Raw genomic sequence first — 15,453 nt, forward strand, 5'->3', positions numbered from 1 at the left:
AAATATCTCTCAGCCACAGTACACCCCCTGCAGCTTAAATATCTCTCAGCTACAGTACACCCCCTGCAGCTTAAATATCTCTCAGCTACAGTACACCCCCTGCAGATTAAATATCTCTCAGCCACAGTACACCCCCTGCAGCTTAAATATCTCTCAGCCACAGTACACCCCCTGCAGTTTAAATACCTCTCAGCTACAGTACACCCCCTGCAGCTTAAATATCTCTCAGCCACAGTACAGCCCCTGCAGCTTAAATATCTCTCAGATACAGTACACCCCCTGCAGCTTAAATATCTCTCAGCAACAGTACACCCCCTGCAGCTTAAATATCTCTCAGCAACAGTACACCCCCTGCAGCTTAAATATCTCTCAGCTACAGTACACCCCCTGCAGCTTAAATATCTCTCAGCCACAGTACACCCCCTGCAGCTTAAATATCTCTCAGCTACAGTACACCCCCTGCAGCTTAAATATCTCTCAGCCACAGTACACCCCCTGCAGCTTAAATATCTCTCAGCCACAGTACACCCCCTGCAGCTTAAATATCTCTCAGCCACAGTACACCCCCTGCAACTTAAATATCTCTCAGCCACAGTACACCCCCTGCAGCTTAAATATCTCTCAGCCACAGTACACCCCCTGCAGCTTAAATATCTCTCAGCCACAGTACACCCCCTGCATCTTAAATATCTCTCAGCTACAGTACACCCCCTGCAGCTTAAATATCTCTCAGCTACAGTTCACCCCCTGCAGCTTAAATATCTCTCAGCCACAGTACACCCCTGCAGCTTAAATATCTCTCAGCTACAGTACACCCCCTGCAGCTTAAATACCTCTCAGCCACAGTACACCCCCTGCATCTTAAATATCTCAGCCACAGTACACCCCCTGCAGCTTAAATATCTCTCAGCTACAGTACACCCCTGCAACTTAAATATCTCTCAGCGACAGTACACCCCCTGCAGCTTAAATATCTCTCAGCCACAGTACACCCCCTGCAGCTTAAATATCTCTCAGCCACAGTACACCCCCTGCAGCTTAAATATCTCTCAGCCACAGTACACCCCCTGCAGCTTAAATATCTCTCAGCCACAGTACACCCCCTGCAGCTTAAATATCTCTCAGCCACAGTACACCCCCTGCAGCTTAAATATCTCTCAGATACAGTACCCCCCTGCAGCTTAAATATCTCTCAGCTACAGTACACCCCCTGCAGCTTAAATATCTCTCAGCTACAGTACACCCCCTGCAGCTTAAATATCTCTCAGCCACAGTACACCCCTGCAGCTTAAATATCTCTCAGCTACAGTACACCCCCTGCAGCTTAAATACCTCTCAGCCACAGTACACCCCCTGCATCTTAAATATCTCTCAGCCACAGTACACCCCCTGCAGCTTAAATATCTCTCAGCTACAGTACACCCCCTGCAACTTAAATATCTCTCAGCCACAGCACACCCCCTGCAGCTTAAATATCTCTCAGCCACAGTACACCCCCTGCAGCTTAAATATCTCTCAGCCACAGTACACCCCCTGCAGCTTAAATATCTCTCAGCCACAGTACACCCCCTGCAGCTTAAATATCTCTCAGCCACAGTACACCCCTGCAGCTTAAATATCTCTCAGCTACAGTACACCCCCTGCAGCTTAAATACCTCTCAGCCACAGTACACCCCCTGCATCTTAAATATCTCTCAGCCACAGTACACCCCCTGCAGCTTAAATATCTCTCAGCCACAGTACACCCCCTGCAGTGTAACCCGGCCTGCTGTCACAGATGTACAGAGACACACATGTCCCACACACACACACACACACACGTGTCCCACACACACACCACACATGTCCCACACACACACACCACACATGTCCCATACACACACACCACATGTCCCACACACACACACACACCACATGTCCCACACACACACACACACACACATGTCCCACAGACACACCACACATGTCCCACACACACACACACATGTCCCACACACACACACCACATGTCCCACACACACACACATGTCCCACACACACACACACACATGTCCCACACACACACCACACATGTCCCACACACACACACACATGTCCCACACACACACACCACACATGTCCCATACACACACACCACATGTCCCAAACACACACCACATGTCCCACACACACACACACATGTCCCACACACACACACACATGTCCCACGCACACACACCACATGTCCCACACACACTACATGTCCCACACACAAGCCACACACATGCAACACACACCCCACACGTCACACACCCTACACACACACACACCACTCACACCCAAAACACACTCAAACACACCCCCAAACACACAGGCAAACACACCCCTAAAACAGCACTAACACACTCTGCTTCATTAGACAGGTCCAGATGATGTCGGTGGGAAGAACTCCACTCCTGCTTAACAATGAGAGCACTGTATGCATGTCTGTATTCATGTCCTCTGCGATGTGTTATCATATTTGCAATTTCAAAATAAGTTACAAATACATGTGGAGGCAATTCTCCATATCAGTTGAACAATTTGGTATATGAAAATTACATTCCCATCTTTGAAACTTGATCTGTTCTGACAGCTGAAAAGCGGTCCTCGTGTTCAGAGAAAACAACAAGACTCGAAATGAAAATTCCACGCCCAGAATACACTCTAGACCCTTTGTTAGCTTTCTTGTGCATTAAGTAATGATCCAAAGGCACACTCTGGCCAAGAAACAGCTGAGCCAAGAAACTGCTGACAAGCCAAATGTCCAATTACTTCTTTTATACATTCCCTAGAAAAACAGAACTACAGCACTTGGAAAAGTTCTGAAAAAGTGCTGGAGGCGAAACAAAAAATTCTATTCATCCGCACATTTTCTCATCGCAAATTTCACATGCATTTATTCACGACCTTCATCAGAGGGAGGATGAGGGGACTATGAATAAAAAGGGCTGTACTTCATACACAGATCACCAATATGGATGTAAATACCTTCAAATTAAGCCAAACAATCTGCACTGTAACCTCATATTCATAATTTTATTTAAAATCCAATGTGCCAGAGTACGGTGCCAAAACAATTGTGTCACTGTTTATTACATTACACTACATGTCATTTGGCTGACACTTTTATCCAAAACGACTTCAGTTCACACACTCAAACACACACACCCACACACACACAGCAGTCCCAACGGCTGTGCGGATCTTATAGTGGCTACACCAGGGATCTGACCACCGACCTTGCGGGTCCCAGTCATGTACCTTAACCACTACACTGCAGAACCTAAAAAGGTCCCTGGGTTCCCATTGGCTACTGTCCCCAATCAGCAGAGACTGCAGCTCATAGACACTCCCAGCTCTGCTGGTGGAAACAGTGTAACAGCAGCAATGCTACAGAATAACTCACACACCACAACTCTGCCCGACTGCAGCAAAGAAAAATTCTTCTACAAAATGTTCACAACAGCAGCAGTCATTATGTCAACAGAAAATCTCCTTGACCTGATATGTATCAGATTTTTATCAATTCTCAAAATCTCAACTGCACAGAGAAAAGTGTCTGTTTTTGGAAAGAAGTGAGTGGACACACACACACACACACACACACACATAAATAATTCCACTGTAAAGTGTTTGAGTTTGAGTGTCTCTGAATTTAATGAAAACACTCTGGATGTTGCAATGGTCTCTTAACAGCGGCACAGCTGGGGTCAGACTGCAATGCTGTCTGCGGAGTTTAATGTTGCAGAGCCAGATGAGGCGCATAAACCGGGCCCGTAAACCAACTTCACAGCGGCCCAGCCGTGCACACGGCCCCAGCCGCGCTGCGCTCTTGGCTGCCAGCGACAGGAACGGTCACGGAGCCCTTCCGCCTCCTCTCTGCGGTCTGCTGATTCTACAGACAGGCCACCGGAGCTGCTGCCACCCTTTAGCCACCACTGGACATGACCACAGTCCGCTGCTACAGCACAGACCCACGTCTGCCTATCGCCACATGGGGGTGTTTACAGTGACATTAAAGTGTATGTACTGTGTTCATATCCCGCGCTACTTTCAATGTACAGGAACTGGCTAACAGGAAGCCCAGACCAGCGGGTGTGCATGCAAACAGGGCGTAGGGTGGCCTGTAGCGTAGTGGTTAAGGTGCATTACTGGGACCAGCAAGGTCGGCGGGTTCGATTCCCCGGTGTAGCCACAATAAGATCCTCAGTGCCGTTGGGCCCTTGAGCAAGGCCCTTAACCCTGCGTTGGTCTCCAGGGGGAGGATTGTCTCCTGCTTAGTCTAATTAACTGTACGTCGCTCTGGATAAGAGTGTCTGCGAAATGCCATTAATGTAATGTAATGTAATGACATAATGAGGAACGCTCACCCACCTCATAAGGCCAGTATGCGCCGTCTTCTGTGAGGAAATCCACTCGCCTGTCACAGAGGAACTCCACCGCGGTGACCGGCCCCAAGACAGACTTCCCAACTAAGGGCTTGAACGTCTGAAAACGAGAACGCTTACATTAGAACCACAAATGACAACGCTTACATGAGAACTGCAAACGAGAACCCATACATTAGAACTACAAATGAGAACCCATACATTAGAACTACAAAGAAGAACGCTTACATTAGAACTACAAATCAGAAGGCATACATTTGAAATGCGAATGAAAATACTTCTACAGGAGCAAGTAAATGGTGAAACAAAATGGCAGATGGTTCAAATCTGTCAATTTCGCCTTCCTTTCCCTCTCCCAGCAGACGCGAGACCTCTCATGTCGCCATCTTTTGAGTTTCTCTCGGGGGCCCACAGGCCCTGAAGCCCACCTCAGACGACAGAAAGAGCGGGAAGAATGCGCCGAGTTCAAGCGCTGAACTTCACTAATTAGCGCGGCAGAATTACCGTGGAAACAGAGCTGCTTTCATTAGCGCGGAGATGTGGAGTGTGCAGTGTGGTAGAACAGGCCCTGACCTAACACAGCATACTTTAAAAACTGCCACACAAACACAGGTTCTACTGTAAAAACACACGGAAAATGAATGTCTCTTATTTCATCCTCTTATTCAAATGTGCTCACCGTTCATTCTGTGATGTATTCCTTATTAGAGGAATCTTCATCTGTGTTCATTCAAAAGAAAGACATCACCAGGCCACTCATCACTAGCCTCGGTTGAGATTCTCAGATAAGGGCTTTGAGGAGATGCTGACAGTTATGCCGGAATGCCACAGGTGTGCGCTCAATAGAAAAATATGAGACCTTTTTCTGACAGATTAAGACAATTTGCTTAAGTAAATAAAACTAGAAACAGTTATCCGAGTTTCAAGCAAGCATGAACTTGCAAACCACCGACAATAACATTTGTGTTTCTGAAATGTCACCTTTACGTTCCAAAGGTTAGCCAGCCAGAACATGCCACAGAGAAAAAGACTCACAAGCATCTGCTTGGCAAACAAAGTGTGTTCATTTAACGCATAGTTGGGTGTTTAATTGCTATACTTCTGGTTTCTCCCTTCTGTGCAGATATTTTATACTGATGAGCACAAAATGTTTCATCTGCTTAGTGAACTGTCTGTACTCTAACAATGCAGTGCACGGCACAGGATTTTATTTATTTATTTACTTATTTGTTCTCTTGTTGTTAATCCATGCATGTGAATTATATACATCCACAGTAAGCATGAGTATTAGAACAGCATTTTTGATGTTTCAAACAGCTGCTCGGTACGGTAAATGATCCAGCTAAGTGCCTTTTGTTCCAGCATTAAAAAAAAACATAATTAAGACTGCATCCATTTCCCCTCATAAAACACACTGGGGTCAATGTGGGGGCGATGTGCTGTCTACAGGCATAAACCCTGCATCAGCTCCACTTACGCAATCACCAGTCCATCCAGAACCTTCCATGAGTGACTGACTGGCTAATGAGAAGTTATGTAATATTTAAGTTGGATCTGAAAACGGATGGGAATCTGAAAGGCCGAGCACAGAGACTCGTTGAGTTAAACGTCTGTAAACACCGTGAATAAACGCCTCTCTGTCCACGCAAGAGGAGTGAAGAGTACAGATTACAGTATTTACATATAATAGCAGGTCCAGCCGTGTTATCACAAGCTGTGGTTTAATAATCATACGGTACGTTCTGATGTACAGTCTAGCGCAGGTCAGTACAGGTTATGGAACAAAACGAGGCAGTAACCTGAAAAACTGACGAAACCAGCGATTCTGAAATTGAGTACATTGTTCCAGGGTCACAAGCTCAGCCATTTATGACGGACCAGATCCAGTTCTACTGGGAGCTAATTATTCACAGAAGGAAACGGCGCACACCAGCTACTCCCGTGGAAACTTTAGTTTCATCCTCTTCGCATTCATCCTTTCTTTTACATGCTTTCCCCCTTTCTCTCAGTGCTCAGTGCTGCAACCTCTGCCCCAGAGTGGGTGAGTTCCCTGCTGCTTTTTATTAAACTGCAGTTTTAGCATTATTGAGCAGATTACAGCTTCTGGCAGAGATAAAAACACATTGAAAATCACATATTCACAACATAAAATTCAAGCTTGTATTCTGTAGCCTACATTCTGGACAACACAAAAAACAAACCTTCTCCAGAAGTGACAAATGCTGAAAAAGCTCACTCACACACACGCACACGCACACACACACACACACACACACACACACACACACACACACACACACACACACACAGCAGTCACACATGTTAAATATTGGTCCTGAAGGCCCTGCAGAGTATCTGCTCCTGTTCTTTGCTTTCCAAGCTGATGTGTCACTATTTCTCCAGCCTATCATTCCCCACGTCTCATATAACCAGACCAGCTGTCCTGCTGTGTGTTTTCTCACGCCAAGACCGCGGAGTGACAGAAACATCAATAAAACGCCTTGGAACACCTTGTTGGCAGTGCATTATAAAACAGGAGAATTTCACTTCCATTTCACTCTCCTTTACGGGTCTTTCATTGCTGTCCACACACATAACACAATGAAACGACTGCTTTGCTAACGAAGCTGAGACTGTTTGGGTCATGAATGGGTCACGGCTTGACGGAGAAGGTAAAGGCGGACTGAAATTATGAGTTAAAAAGATCGGCCGGAATACGCTCTTGTCTCTGAGGGTGAGGCACACAGACAGCGGAGTGCTCACAGCTCTGTGGTAATCTGCACCTGGACATGGATGCTGAGACTCAGATCACGCCGTGCTGACACAGAGATCTAAACATCTCCAAAGCGGCGGTGTGCTGCTATGTGCACAACATCTGCAGATGGGCTTACAGCAGCCTGACTGGACGCTGCTGTAAATACAGGGTCTCTGTCTCCTGACTCCTGACTCCAGCCTCAGCCCACTCGCAGACCAGAGCAAGCCAACTGCCACAGGGCTATGAGCTGGCTGAACTGTCCTGTCGGCTGATGACTTTCGGACCTGCGTATGCACACACACACACACACACACACACACACACACACACTAACACACACACCACACACACACACACACACTAACACACACACCACACACACACACACACATACACAAACACACACACACACACCTACACACACACACAGACACACACACACACACCTACACACACACACACACACACACACTAACACACACACCACACACACACACCTACACACACACAGACACACGCACACCTACACACACACCCACACACACACACACAAATACACACACACACACACACACACCTACACACACACACACTCACACATCACACACACACGCACACGCACACATACATGCACACAAACACATACATACACACACACACACACACAAACACACACACACATACATGCACACAAACACATACATACACATACACATCTACACACGCACATACACACACAAACACACACACCTATACACAGACACACACACACCTACACACACACACACACATACACACACAAATACACACATGCACACACACACACACACATACACCCACACACACACACACACACACACACACACACAAACCACGTATAGCCAACACCCATGCTTATACCAGATCTGTTTCTAAATACGGCACACAAGGCCATTCTGTAAACCTGTGTGATTTTTAATAGGCTTACAAAAGAAACAAATCTGAATAGCTCTGAGCTTTTTGTCTGCTAAATATTTTATATTTAGCAGACACTCTTTTTCAGAGAGTCTCACAGACAGATGACCTTTTTACATACAATACATTTATACAGCTTGATATTTTACTCTAGCAGTTCAGGTTAAACATTGTGTGCAAAGCCACAACGGCAGTAACTCAACAGGGAACACCAAACCATAACATAACTTCTGAAACTGTCGTTTTCAGCACCAGATGGAGACCTGACCTGTAGGTAGAGACCCCCCTCCCCAACCCCGCCCCAACAAGTCAGACTGGAGAGAACAACTGATTTTTTTACTAAATATAACTGCCATTAATTTCCCTTTCTATCCACAAGGGGGAAATCAATGACGTATCCAATGCCATGGACAAGTCATGTGATGTCTACAGTGAGCATTTCAGATCCAGAACAGGACTAAGGAACAGGCACTGATACTCAGCCCCTCACACGAGAAACCCTGTAGACGGTAAATCAATAAGACATCCAATCATATAAACAAGTCATAAAAGTAAACAGAGCAGCAAAAAAGCTGTTCTATGGATTGTTCTTTGAAAAGCTGACCTGTTCGTCTGATCAGATGACACAGGTACCGCTTGTGTGCAACCCTTTAATTCAATGGCCTCTATTTACCTCCCACACATGATTTCATGTTTTCGGTGTCTTCCTGCCCTCCTCGTTTCCTGAGAAAGCAACTCGTAAAAGTGGAGAAATAAACCCCCAAATGTGTCCGAGGACAGGGTGCAGAGAGGAACCCGCCCAAACACAAGCCTGTTCTTAGGCCAAGCGCACCGCTCAGACTTTAAGGTTAGCAGCCACAGATAAATGACCTTTTCCAACAGGCATCTTGTGAACATTAAAGAGGAGCCAAGCCCCGAAACGCTAACACCCTGAGAAGCCTCAGAGTGTGTGTGTGAGACACTTTAAGTGCCAGCACAAATAAGTCAGAGAGAGACAGAGAGAGAGAGAGAGAGAGAGAGAGGGAGCAAGAGAGAGAGAGAGAGAGAGAGAGGGAGCGAGAGAGAGACAGAGACAGAGAGAAAGAGGGAGCGAGAGAGACAGAGAGGGAGAGGGAGAGAGAGACAGAGGGAGAGAGAGAGAGAGAGAGAGAGAGAGAGAGACAGAGATCCCCTGCTCCCCCCAGAGCCTCCCTGCACCGCGCTGCCTGTCCTGCTGGATATTACTGGCTCTTATAACCAGCCTCATGGCCTCAGCAGCAGGGAATTCCAGCAGCCAGAGCTCAGCCGGCCAGGCCTGGACCTGCGCCAGCATCTGTCCTCTGGATGCCAGATACCAGACCGGTCCCTCACCCCACCACGCCCTCACCCCACCAGTCCCTTACCCCTGCTGGAGCAGGACACTTCATCAAGCACAGAGCAGGGACTTTGGGAAACTGATTTTTCCTGTCTGTCTGCCCATCTGCTGTCTCCTTCTTTCTCTCTCTGTCTCCCTCTCACTCTCTCACTCTCCCTTTCTCTCCCTCATTCTCTCTCTCATTCTCCCTCTCCCCCTCTCTCTCTCCCTCTCTCTCTCTCTCCCCCCCCCCCCTCTCTCTCCCCCTCTCCCTCTCTCTCTCTCTCTCTCTCTCTCTCGCTCTCTCTCTCTCTGACAGAAGCCTGGCTGAGGACAGGGCTCTGATTCAGAGCCTGGTCTGGGCAGCTGAGGGCCGGACACTTTCCTCAGTAGTCAGGCACCGGGTGGTATAGAACTACAGATAGGACATATGCAATGAATTATGAGGTCTGCGTATGGCAGAGGCCCATGAAACATTTGTTTGTCAGGGGTTATACAGTATGTACTGTATTTGTGCAGTGCCATTGCATCCAAAACAAATTTCCCCATGGGAACAATAATGTGAGTGTGGACTCTATCCAGCCTCCCCAATCCAATAAAGCAGGGTACACTGCAGGGTCTGGTGTGCAGGTTTCTGCTGGGACAGCACTAAACTGATCAGATTACACGGCTAACTCCCCGTCCCTGCTTTCCTGGCTCCAAATCAAGGGGTCATTTAAGGTGATCCTGTAGCTCTCCCGGGGTGGGAGAATGCCACTACAATACAAGACTGTATACCGGAGGGACAGCTCATAGCTCTGGAGTCTGTGCTCTGGCTGAGTCAGACCTGAGTCAAATGGCATGATTTCAAGTAGGAGAGGAGGTGTTCGAAAAGGCTCTGACGCAAATCCCTGACCTTTGACCTCCAGTCAGACACTTAATCGGCCAATTTGTACAAACGCGTCTTCTCCAGGTCGTCTTCACTCAGCTTTGTTACCTGGAGGAAGAAGAGGTGCTCCGGGTGGCAACAAAAGCGGAACATTACCGGGCTTTATTCAAGCCGAACGACTTTAAAGTGGGATCCTGAGAGTACGGCAGGGGATCGGCATTACAAATGCGCTCTGAACACAAACGAGGATAAACGCGCTGCGATGCTGGTGACAGGCGCTGGGCGCGTCTGTACCAAAACGCTGAAAGGGGAGCGGGAGACGAAGGAGTCAACAGACGCACAACACTAACAGGGCCTCGCGGGGAGCCTGGCTGCTCGGCGGAGCTCAGAAAGGCTCTGAGGCGAGGAAGTGGGAAAGGGGGCTTACGGGGGCGGGGAGAGAACTGCTGCTGCCGCCGGAGAGAGAGAGAGAGAGAGAGGGAGAGAGAGAGGGAGAGAGAGAGGGAGAGAGAGAGGGAGGGAGAGAGGGGGAGGAGAGAGAGGGGGAGAGAGAGAGGGGGAGGGAGAGAGAGAGAGAGGGAGAGGGAGAGAGTGAGAGAGAGGGAGAGAGAGAGAGGGAGGGAGAGAGAGGGAGAGAGAGTGAGCTAGAGAGAGAGAGCGGGAGAGAGGGAGAGAGAAGGCGAGAGAGGGAGAGGGAGAGAGAGAGAGAGAGAGGGAGAGAAAGAGGGAGAGGGGGAGAGAGAGAGGGGGAGGGAGAGGGAGGGAGAGAGGGAGAAAGCTAGAGAGAGAGAGAGGGGGAGAGAGAGAGAGGGGGAGGGAGAGAGAGGAGAGAGAGGGGGAGGGAGAGAGAGGGAGAGAGAGGGGGAGAGAGAGAGGGGGAGAGAGAGGGAGAGAGGGAGAGAGAGTGAGCTAGAGAGAGAGAGCAGGAGAGAGGGAGAGAGAAGGTGAGAGAGGGAGAGAGAAGGCGAGAGAGGAGTGAGAGGGAGAGGGGGAGAGAGAGGGAGAGAGAGGGGGAGAGGAGTGAGCTAGAGAGAGAGAGGGGGAGAGGGAGAGAGAGAGCTAGAGAGAGAGAGAGGGGGAGAGAGAGAGATAGAGGGGGAGAGAGGGAAAGAGAGAGGGAGAGGGAGAGAGATGGAGAGGGAGAGGGAGAGGGAGAGAGAGAGAGAGAGAGAGGGAATAAAGACTGATAACGCTGCAGAACTCAGCGGGGCCGGGCGACCCACATCTCCCTCCTCACAGTGGGGCCCTGTCTCCTCTAATCCGTCTGGCAGCTGTTTACTAGCGCGGAGCGAACCTGTCCTGGAACGACACCGAGGATCCCGGCTTCCCGGGCCACGTGACGCGGGCCAGCCGCGCGCTGGCACATTCTGTACCTGCTCCCCGGCCTTCCTCCGCCAAGGACAGAGACCGTCCCCCGGCCCGCCCCGCCGATCTCTGCCCCTGACACACCGCACAGACCTCTCCAAACGCGGCTTGACTTCGGCCCCGTTTCAGTTTAAGGCTGATCGGGGGTTGCACAGTGGAGGTGGGAGATGGGAGAACTGTTTTTACACTGCTGCTGAACTGAGAACGAGCGTGTGGAAAGAGGAGAAAGCACAACTCCCGGTCCAGAGCGCAGCCCTGGGCCAGTGGATGGCAGACACCAGACCATCGTACTAGCATACTGCCCACGCTGCTCACACATTCCTAATGACGCTCACATACCTCTACACATACCGCTCATGGCACTGATACATCTCGTACCCTAACTCAGGGAAAGCCAGGTCTCGTCTGTCTGCGAACAACACAACAATAGAGACGGCCCCGTGAGCAGGAAATCTCCATCGATCCATGCAGAGAAAGAGAGGGAGTGTAACTAACAGCTCTGGCTAAAACAGCACTGCGGGCAGGGATAAGGCAGAGAACAGGGTGTTCCTCGCAGTGAGATACATGACTGCACTGCAGAACAGGGACAGGATCTGGCAGAAACACCACCCCCCCCCTCCCCTCAGCTGCATGTGTGCAGCATGTGGGCTGAAAGCCGGGCTTTACTCGGAGGGGCTGCAGGCTCCAATCCCCCGAGCAGCCCGCCGCTGAACTCCCCCTCATCCCAGCCATGAATCACAATCACCGCTGCGGGAAGGGGGTTGCCAGGTGTGTCGTGTAATACTAAGCATTCTAACACACTGTAAAGACCAGCTGCAGAAATGGGTTGCCAGACGTGTCGTGTAAAACTAAGCATTCAACACACTGTAAAGACCAGCTGCAGAAATGAGTTGCCAGTCAGAAATGAGTGTGAAACTCCCTATAGAACATTGGGCCAGGAACAAAGATCCTTAATCTTAATAACTTACCGCAATGACTTCACCCTCAACTGTAATGTTATTGACAATATTAGTCGAATATCCAACTTGTGATTTCAGTGCCATAACGTTCTCCTTGTGACAAAAGTTTATGAGCTTTTCCCACCAGGTGCACCACAGACTGGAGAACCAATGAGTTGAAATACCCTCCACACGCACTCGAGACTTAATCTCAGACAGGAAGGAAACTAGCCAGAGCAGAGCTACATTATTAAGGGAAAACGTGTTTTCAGTTCAGCGCATGCAGCCTGCTCTCCACGTGCCACAGCCCAGCCTGTGGGAGTCCCAGCCCGGCACCTTCCGGAAGCCGCATTCCTTCCTTCCTGCACAGCTAAAGCCTGGGAATGGGCACTGGGACATCGGGAAGAAAGGGAAAAGAGAAATGTGGAGATTCCCAGGAAGGACAAGAAAAGCAGCGATGGTGAGCGTGAGGCCGGTTGAGTTATTGAGTTACAGGGCCAGCCTGATGAACCGTGCTGCTCACTGCGTCTGGAGGACGAGCGCGGAACGACTCGCCGTGCGGGGACGCAGCAGCCCCAGACTCACCTCCGTCCCCAGAGCGCACGACCCTCTGCATGTTCACTCCTGCCTTATTTCATCATTTATTACCCTTCGCTTAACCGGGAGTGTCCCGTTGAGATTACGAATCTCTTTTTCGAGAGAGACCCGGCCAAGACAGGCAGCAGCACCAGTAATTAACGAGCGAAACGCTTCATACAAACCACAAACAGCAAATTACGCAAACCTCACCAACAAACATAAATACACTAGTCAACTAGGTCATGAAACAGGGCAGTTTAGAATATCGCGAACACTCGATAAGCATAAAACCTCCACGCTGGCACAGATTCCTGCTGAGCAGTGTGTATGCGGGGCCCTGGGGCCGGGGGAATAAACACTCTTACACTCATCATCTGGCGGCGTTGTCTCCGTGCTCCCGTGTCATCCTGCGGATATAGCCAAAAGCTTCACAGCTGCCTTCGCCCTGTCCCCTGAGGTGCAGCGCAGACCGCCCCGGCTCGGTCCTTCCCCCACTCGCGTTCCCGTATCCCTTACATTTTCCCCCTGCCCTACTTTCACTTCCAATCCACACTCACATCTATTTAGGGTCTGTATACTGTAATTGGGCTGTTTCGGGGGAGGGGGGGGGGAGTGTATCTTTCGGCGGAAATGCTGGGGGCACCTTTGCCTTAACGGCGAGAGAAACCGCATCAGCTGATGGACTCGTTACACACTGAAATGTGCTTTTACTGTATGTATATACCGCATTTAATTTACAAATGAATACTTTTTTTTAAATTACTTGTATGTTTGAAGGGCAATCTTCAAAGTTTAAAATAAATGCATAATTAAGTAATACATCTTTTCAGGGGTTTAAAGCGAACAATCTAGTAACGGTCCCATGTACCTAACAGAATGCTTTTTTTCTATGGCTTTGGTGACAAATATTTGAGTTGCTACTAATGGCTGTGTAAATGTTATGATCAATAAACAACACAGAAAGGTGATTGGCTCAGACAGGAGTAATTATTTTGTTTTGGTTCAAGTCTGGGTTGTCGCTTGCTGTTGTCGCTTGTTGTTGTCTTTCAAAAAAAGACCACAGAATATCAGAGTTCATAGAAAGCAGTGCTTTTTTTAATAACGCTAAAATACCGCAGCTAGAAGCGATTTCTGTTTTAATGGCTCGAGCACGAACTCGTTTTCGACTTTTCATTCAAATAAAGAGAATATAGAACACAGTCCATTTAATCCTCTTTTGTCCTGCGCAGAAAAAAATAATCCTCAACGGTCAACACTGTCTGTTTACGCCTCGGGACCTTGAGATCAAAGTCCAAAGCGAAATAAATGAGCACAGGAACACACAAACTGGCCAGACACGGGGAGCTGTGTGAACAAACAGCTTCCTCAGCCTCCAGAACACATCTTTCACATACAGGGAAACAGGCCTCTAAAAGCGCAGGCTTGAAGAACAGAGGCACAGCGATGCAGTGGGGGAAGTAAGCAGCAGCCTGCTGGGTAGTGAGTGCTGGGTTATGGGGTGGGATAAGGACACACAGCTGGAGTGTGTTCCACCCAGCCTCAGGGTCTATGGATGAGTGCCCACTGCACCCTTCAACAAGCCATTTATAAAACCTTTATTACATAATATAAATCCAGACCAATACATAAGCCAACTAATTAATGGTAGATGTAAACAGTATGCTGTAAGTACGTGTCCTTGGTTAAGATTAGCACTTTATTGTATGTCGCTCTGGATAAGAGCGTCTGCCAAATGGCAATAATGTAATGTAACGTAATGTCAAGCACAAACACATACAGAACACATAGTTGCAACATACTGCACACCATACAGGACTGATGCAAGGACAGACAGACAAACAGACAGGTGGAGCTCTTTATCACACATAGGTGCCGTCTGTCTGTCTGTCCCTCCCTCCCAGACCAGAGCATCAGCAGCGCCATGTGACCATCCCCTGAATGTCAAAGGTCAAAAGATCTGGGAACAGGAAACAGGACTAGGACACAAAACAAAAAAACCACACCAAAGGAAAACACACAGAGCGCATACATGTTAGCGGCCCAGCTCCCACAGGTGCAGGCCAGGAATGTGTTCTCCGAGCAGGGCCATTTTAAACAGGAAAAGAACTCCGTGTGCTTTCTCTCAGGTTTCTGTTCTGGTGCGCTAAGCACTTGATGGACGGAGAAAAAAAATGACAGAATGCATTTCCTCTGGAACAGCCAGGGAGTTAGCAAATGAAGAATAATAAATTACATCCTACAATGCCTTACAG

The 15,453-nt window shown here is 48.7% G+C and overlaps 1 protein-coding gene across 1 annotated transcript in view; it reads right to left on the reverse strand.

Annotated features, from left to right (window-relative positions):
* Positions 1–15,453, reverse strand: part of LOC133118058 (probable JmjC domain-containing histone demethylation protein 2C) — a 59,122-nt gene that overhangs the window by 25,319 nt on the left and 18,350 nt on the right. Inside the window, exon 3 of the mRNA XM_061227721.1 lies at positions 4,396–4,509. Within this exon, the coding sequence (XP_061083705.1) occupies positions 4,396–4,509 (114 nt within the window). The remainder of the gene's footprint in view (positions 1–4,395; positions 4,510–15,453) is intronic.

The sequence above is a fragment of the Conger conger genome, chromosome 18, assembly GCF_963514075.1.
Source record: "Conger conger chromosome 18, fConCon1.1, whole genome shotgun sequence".
Taxonomy (NCBI): Eukaryota; Metazoa; Chordata; class Actinopteri; order Anguilliformes; family Congridae; genus Conger; species Conger conger.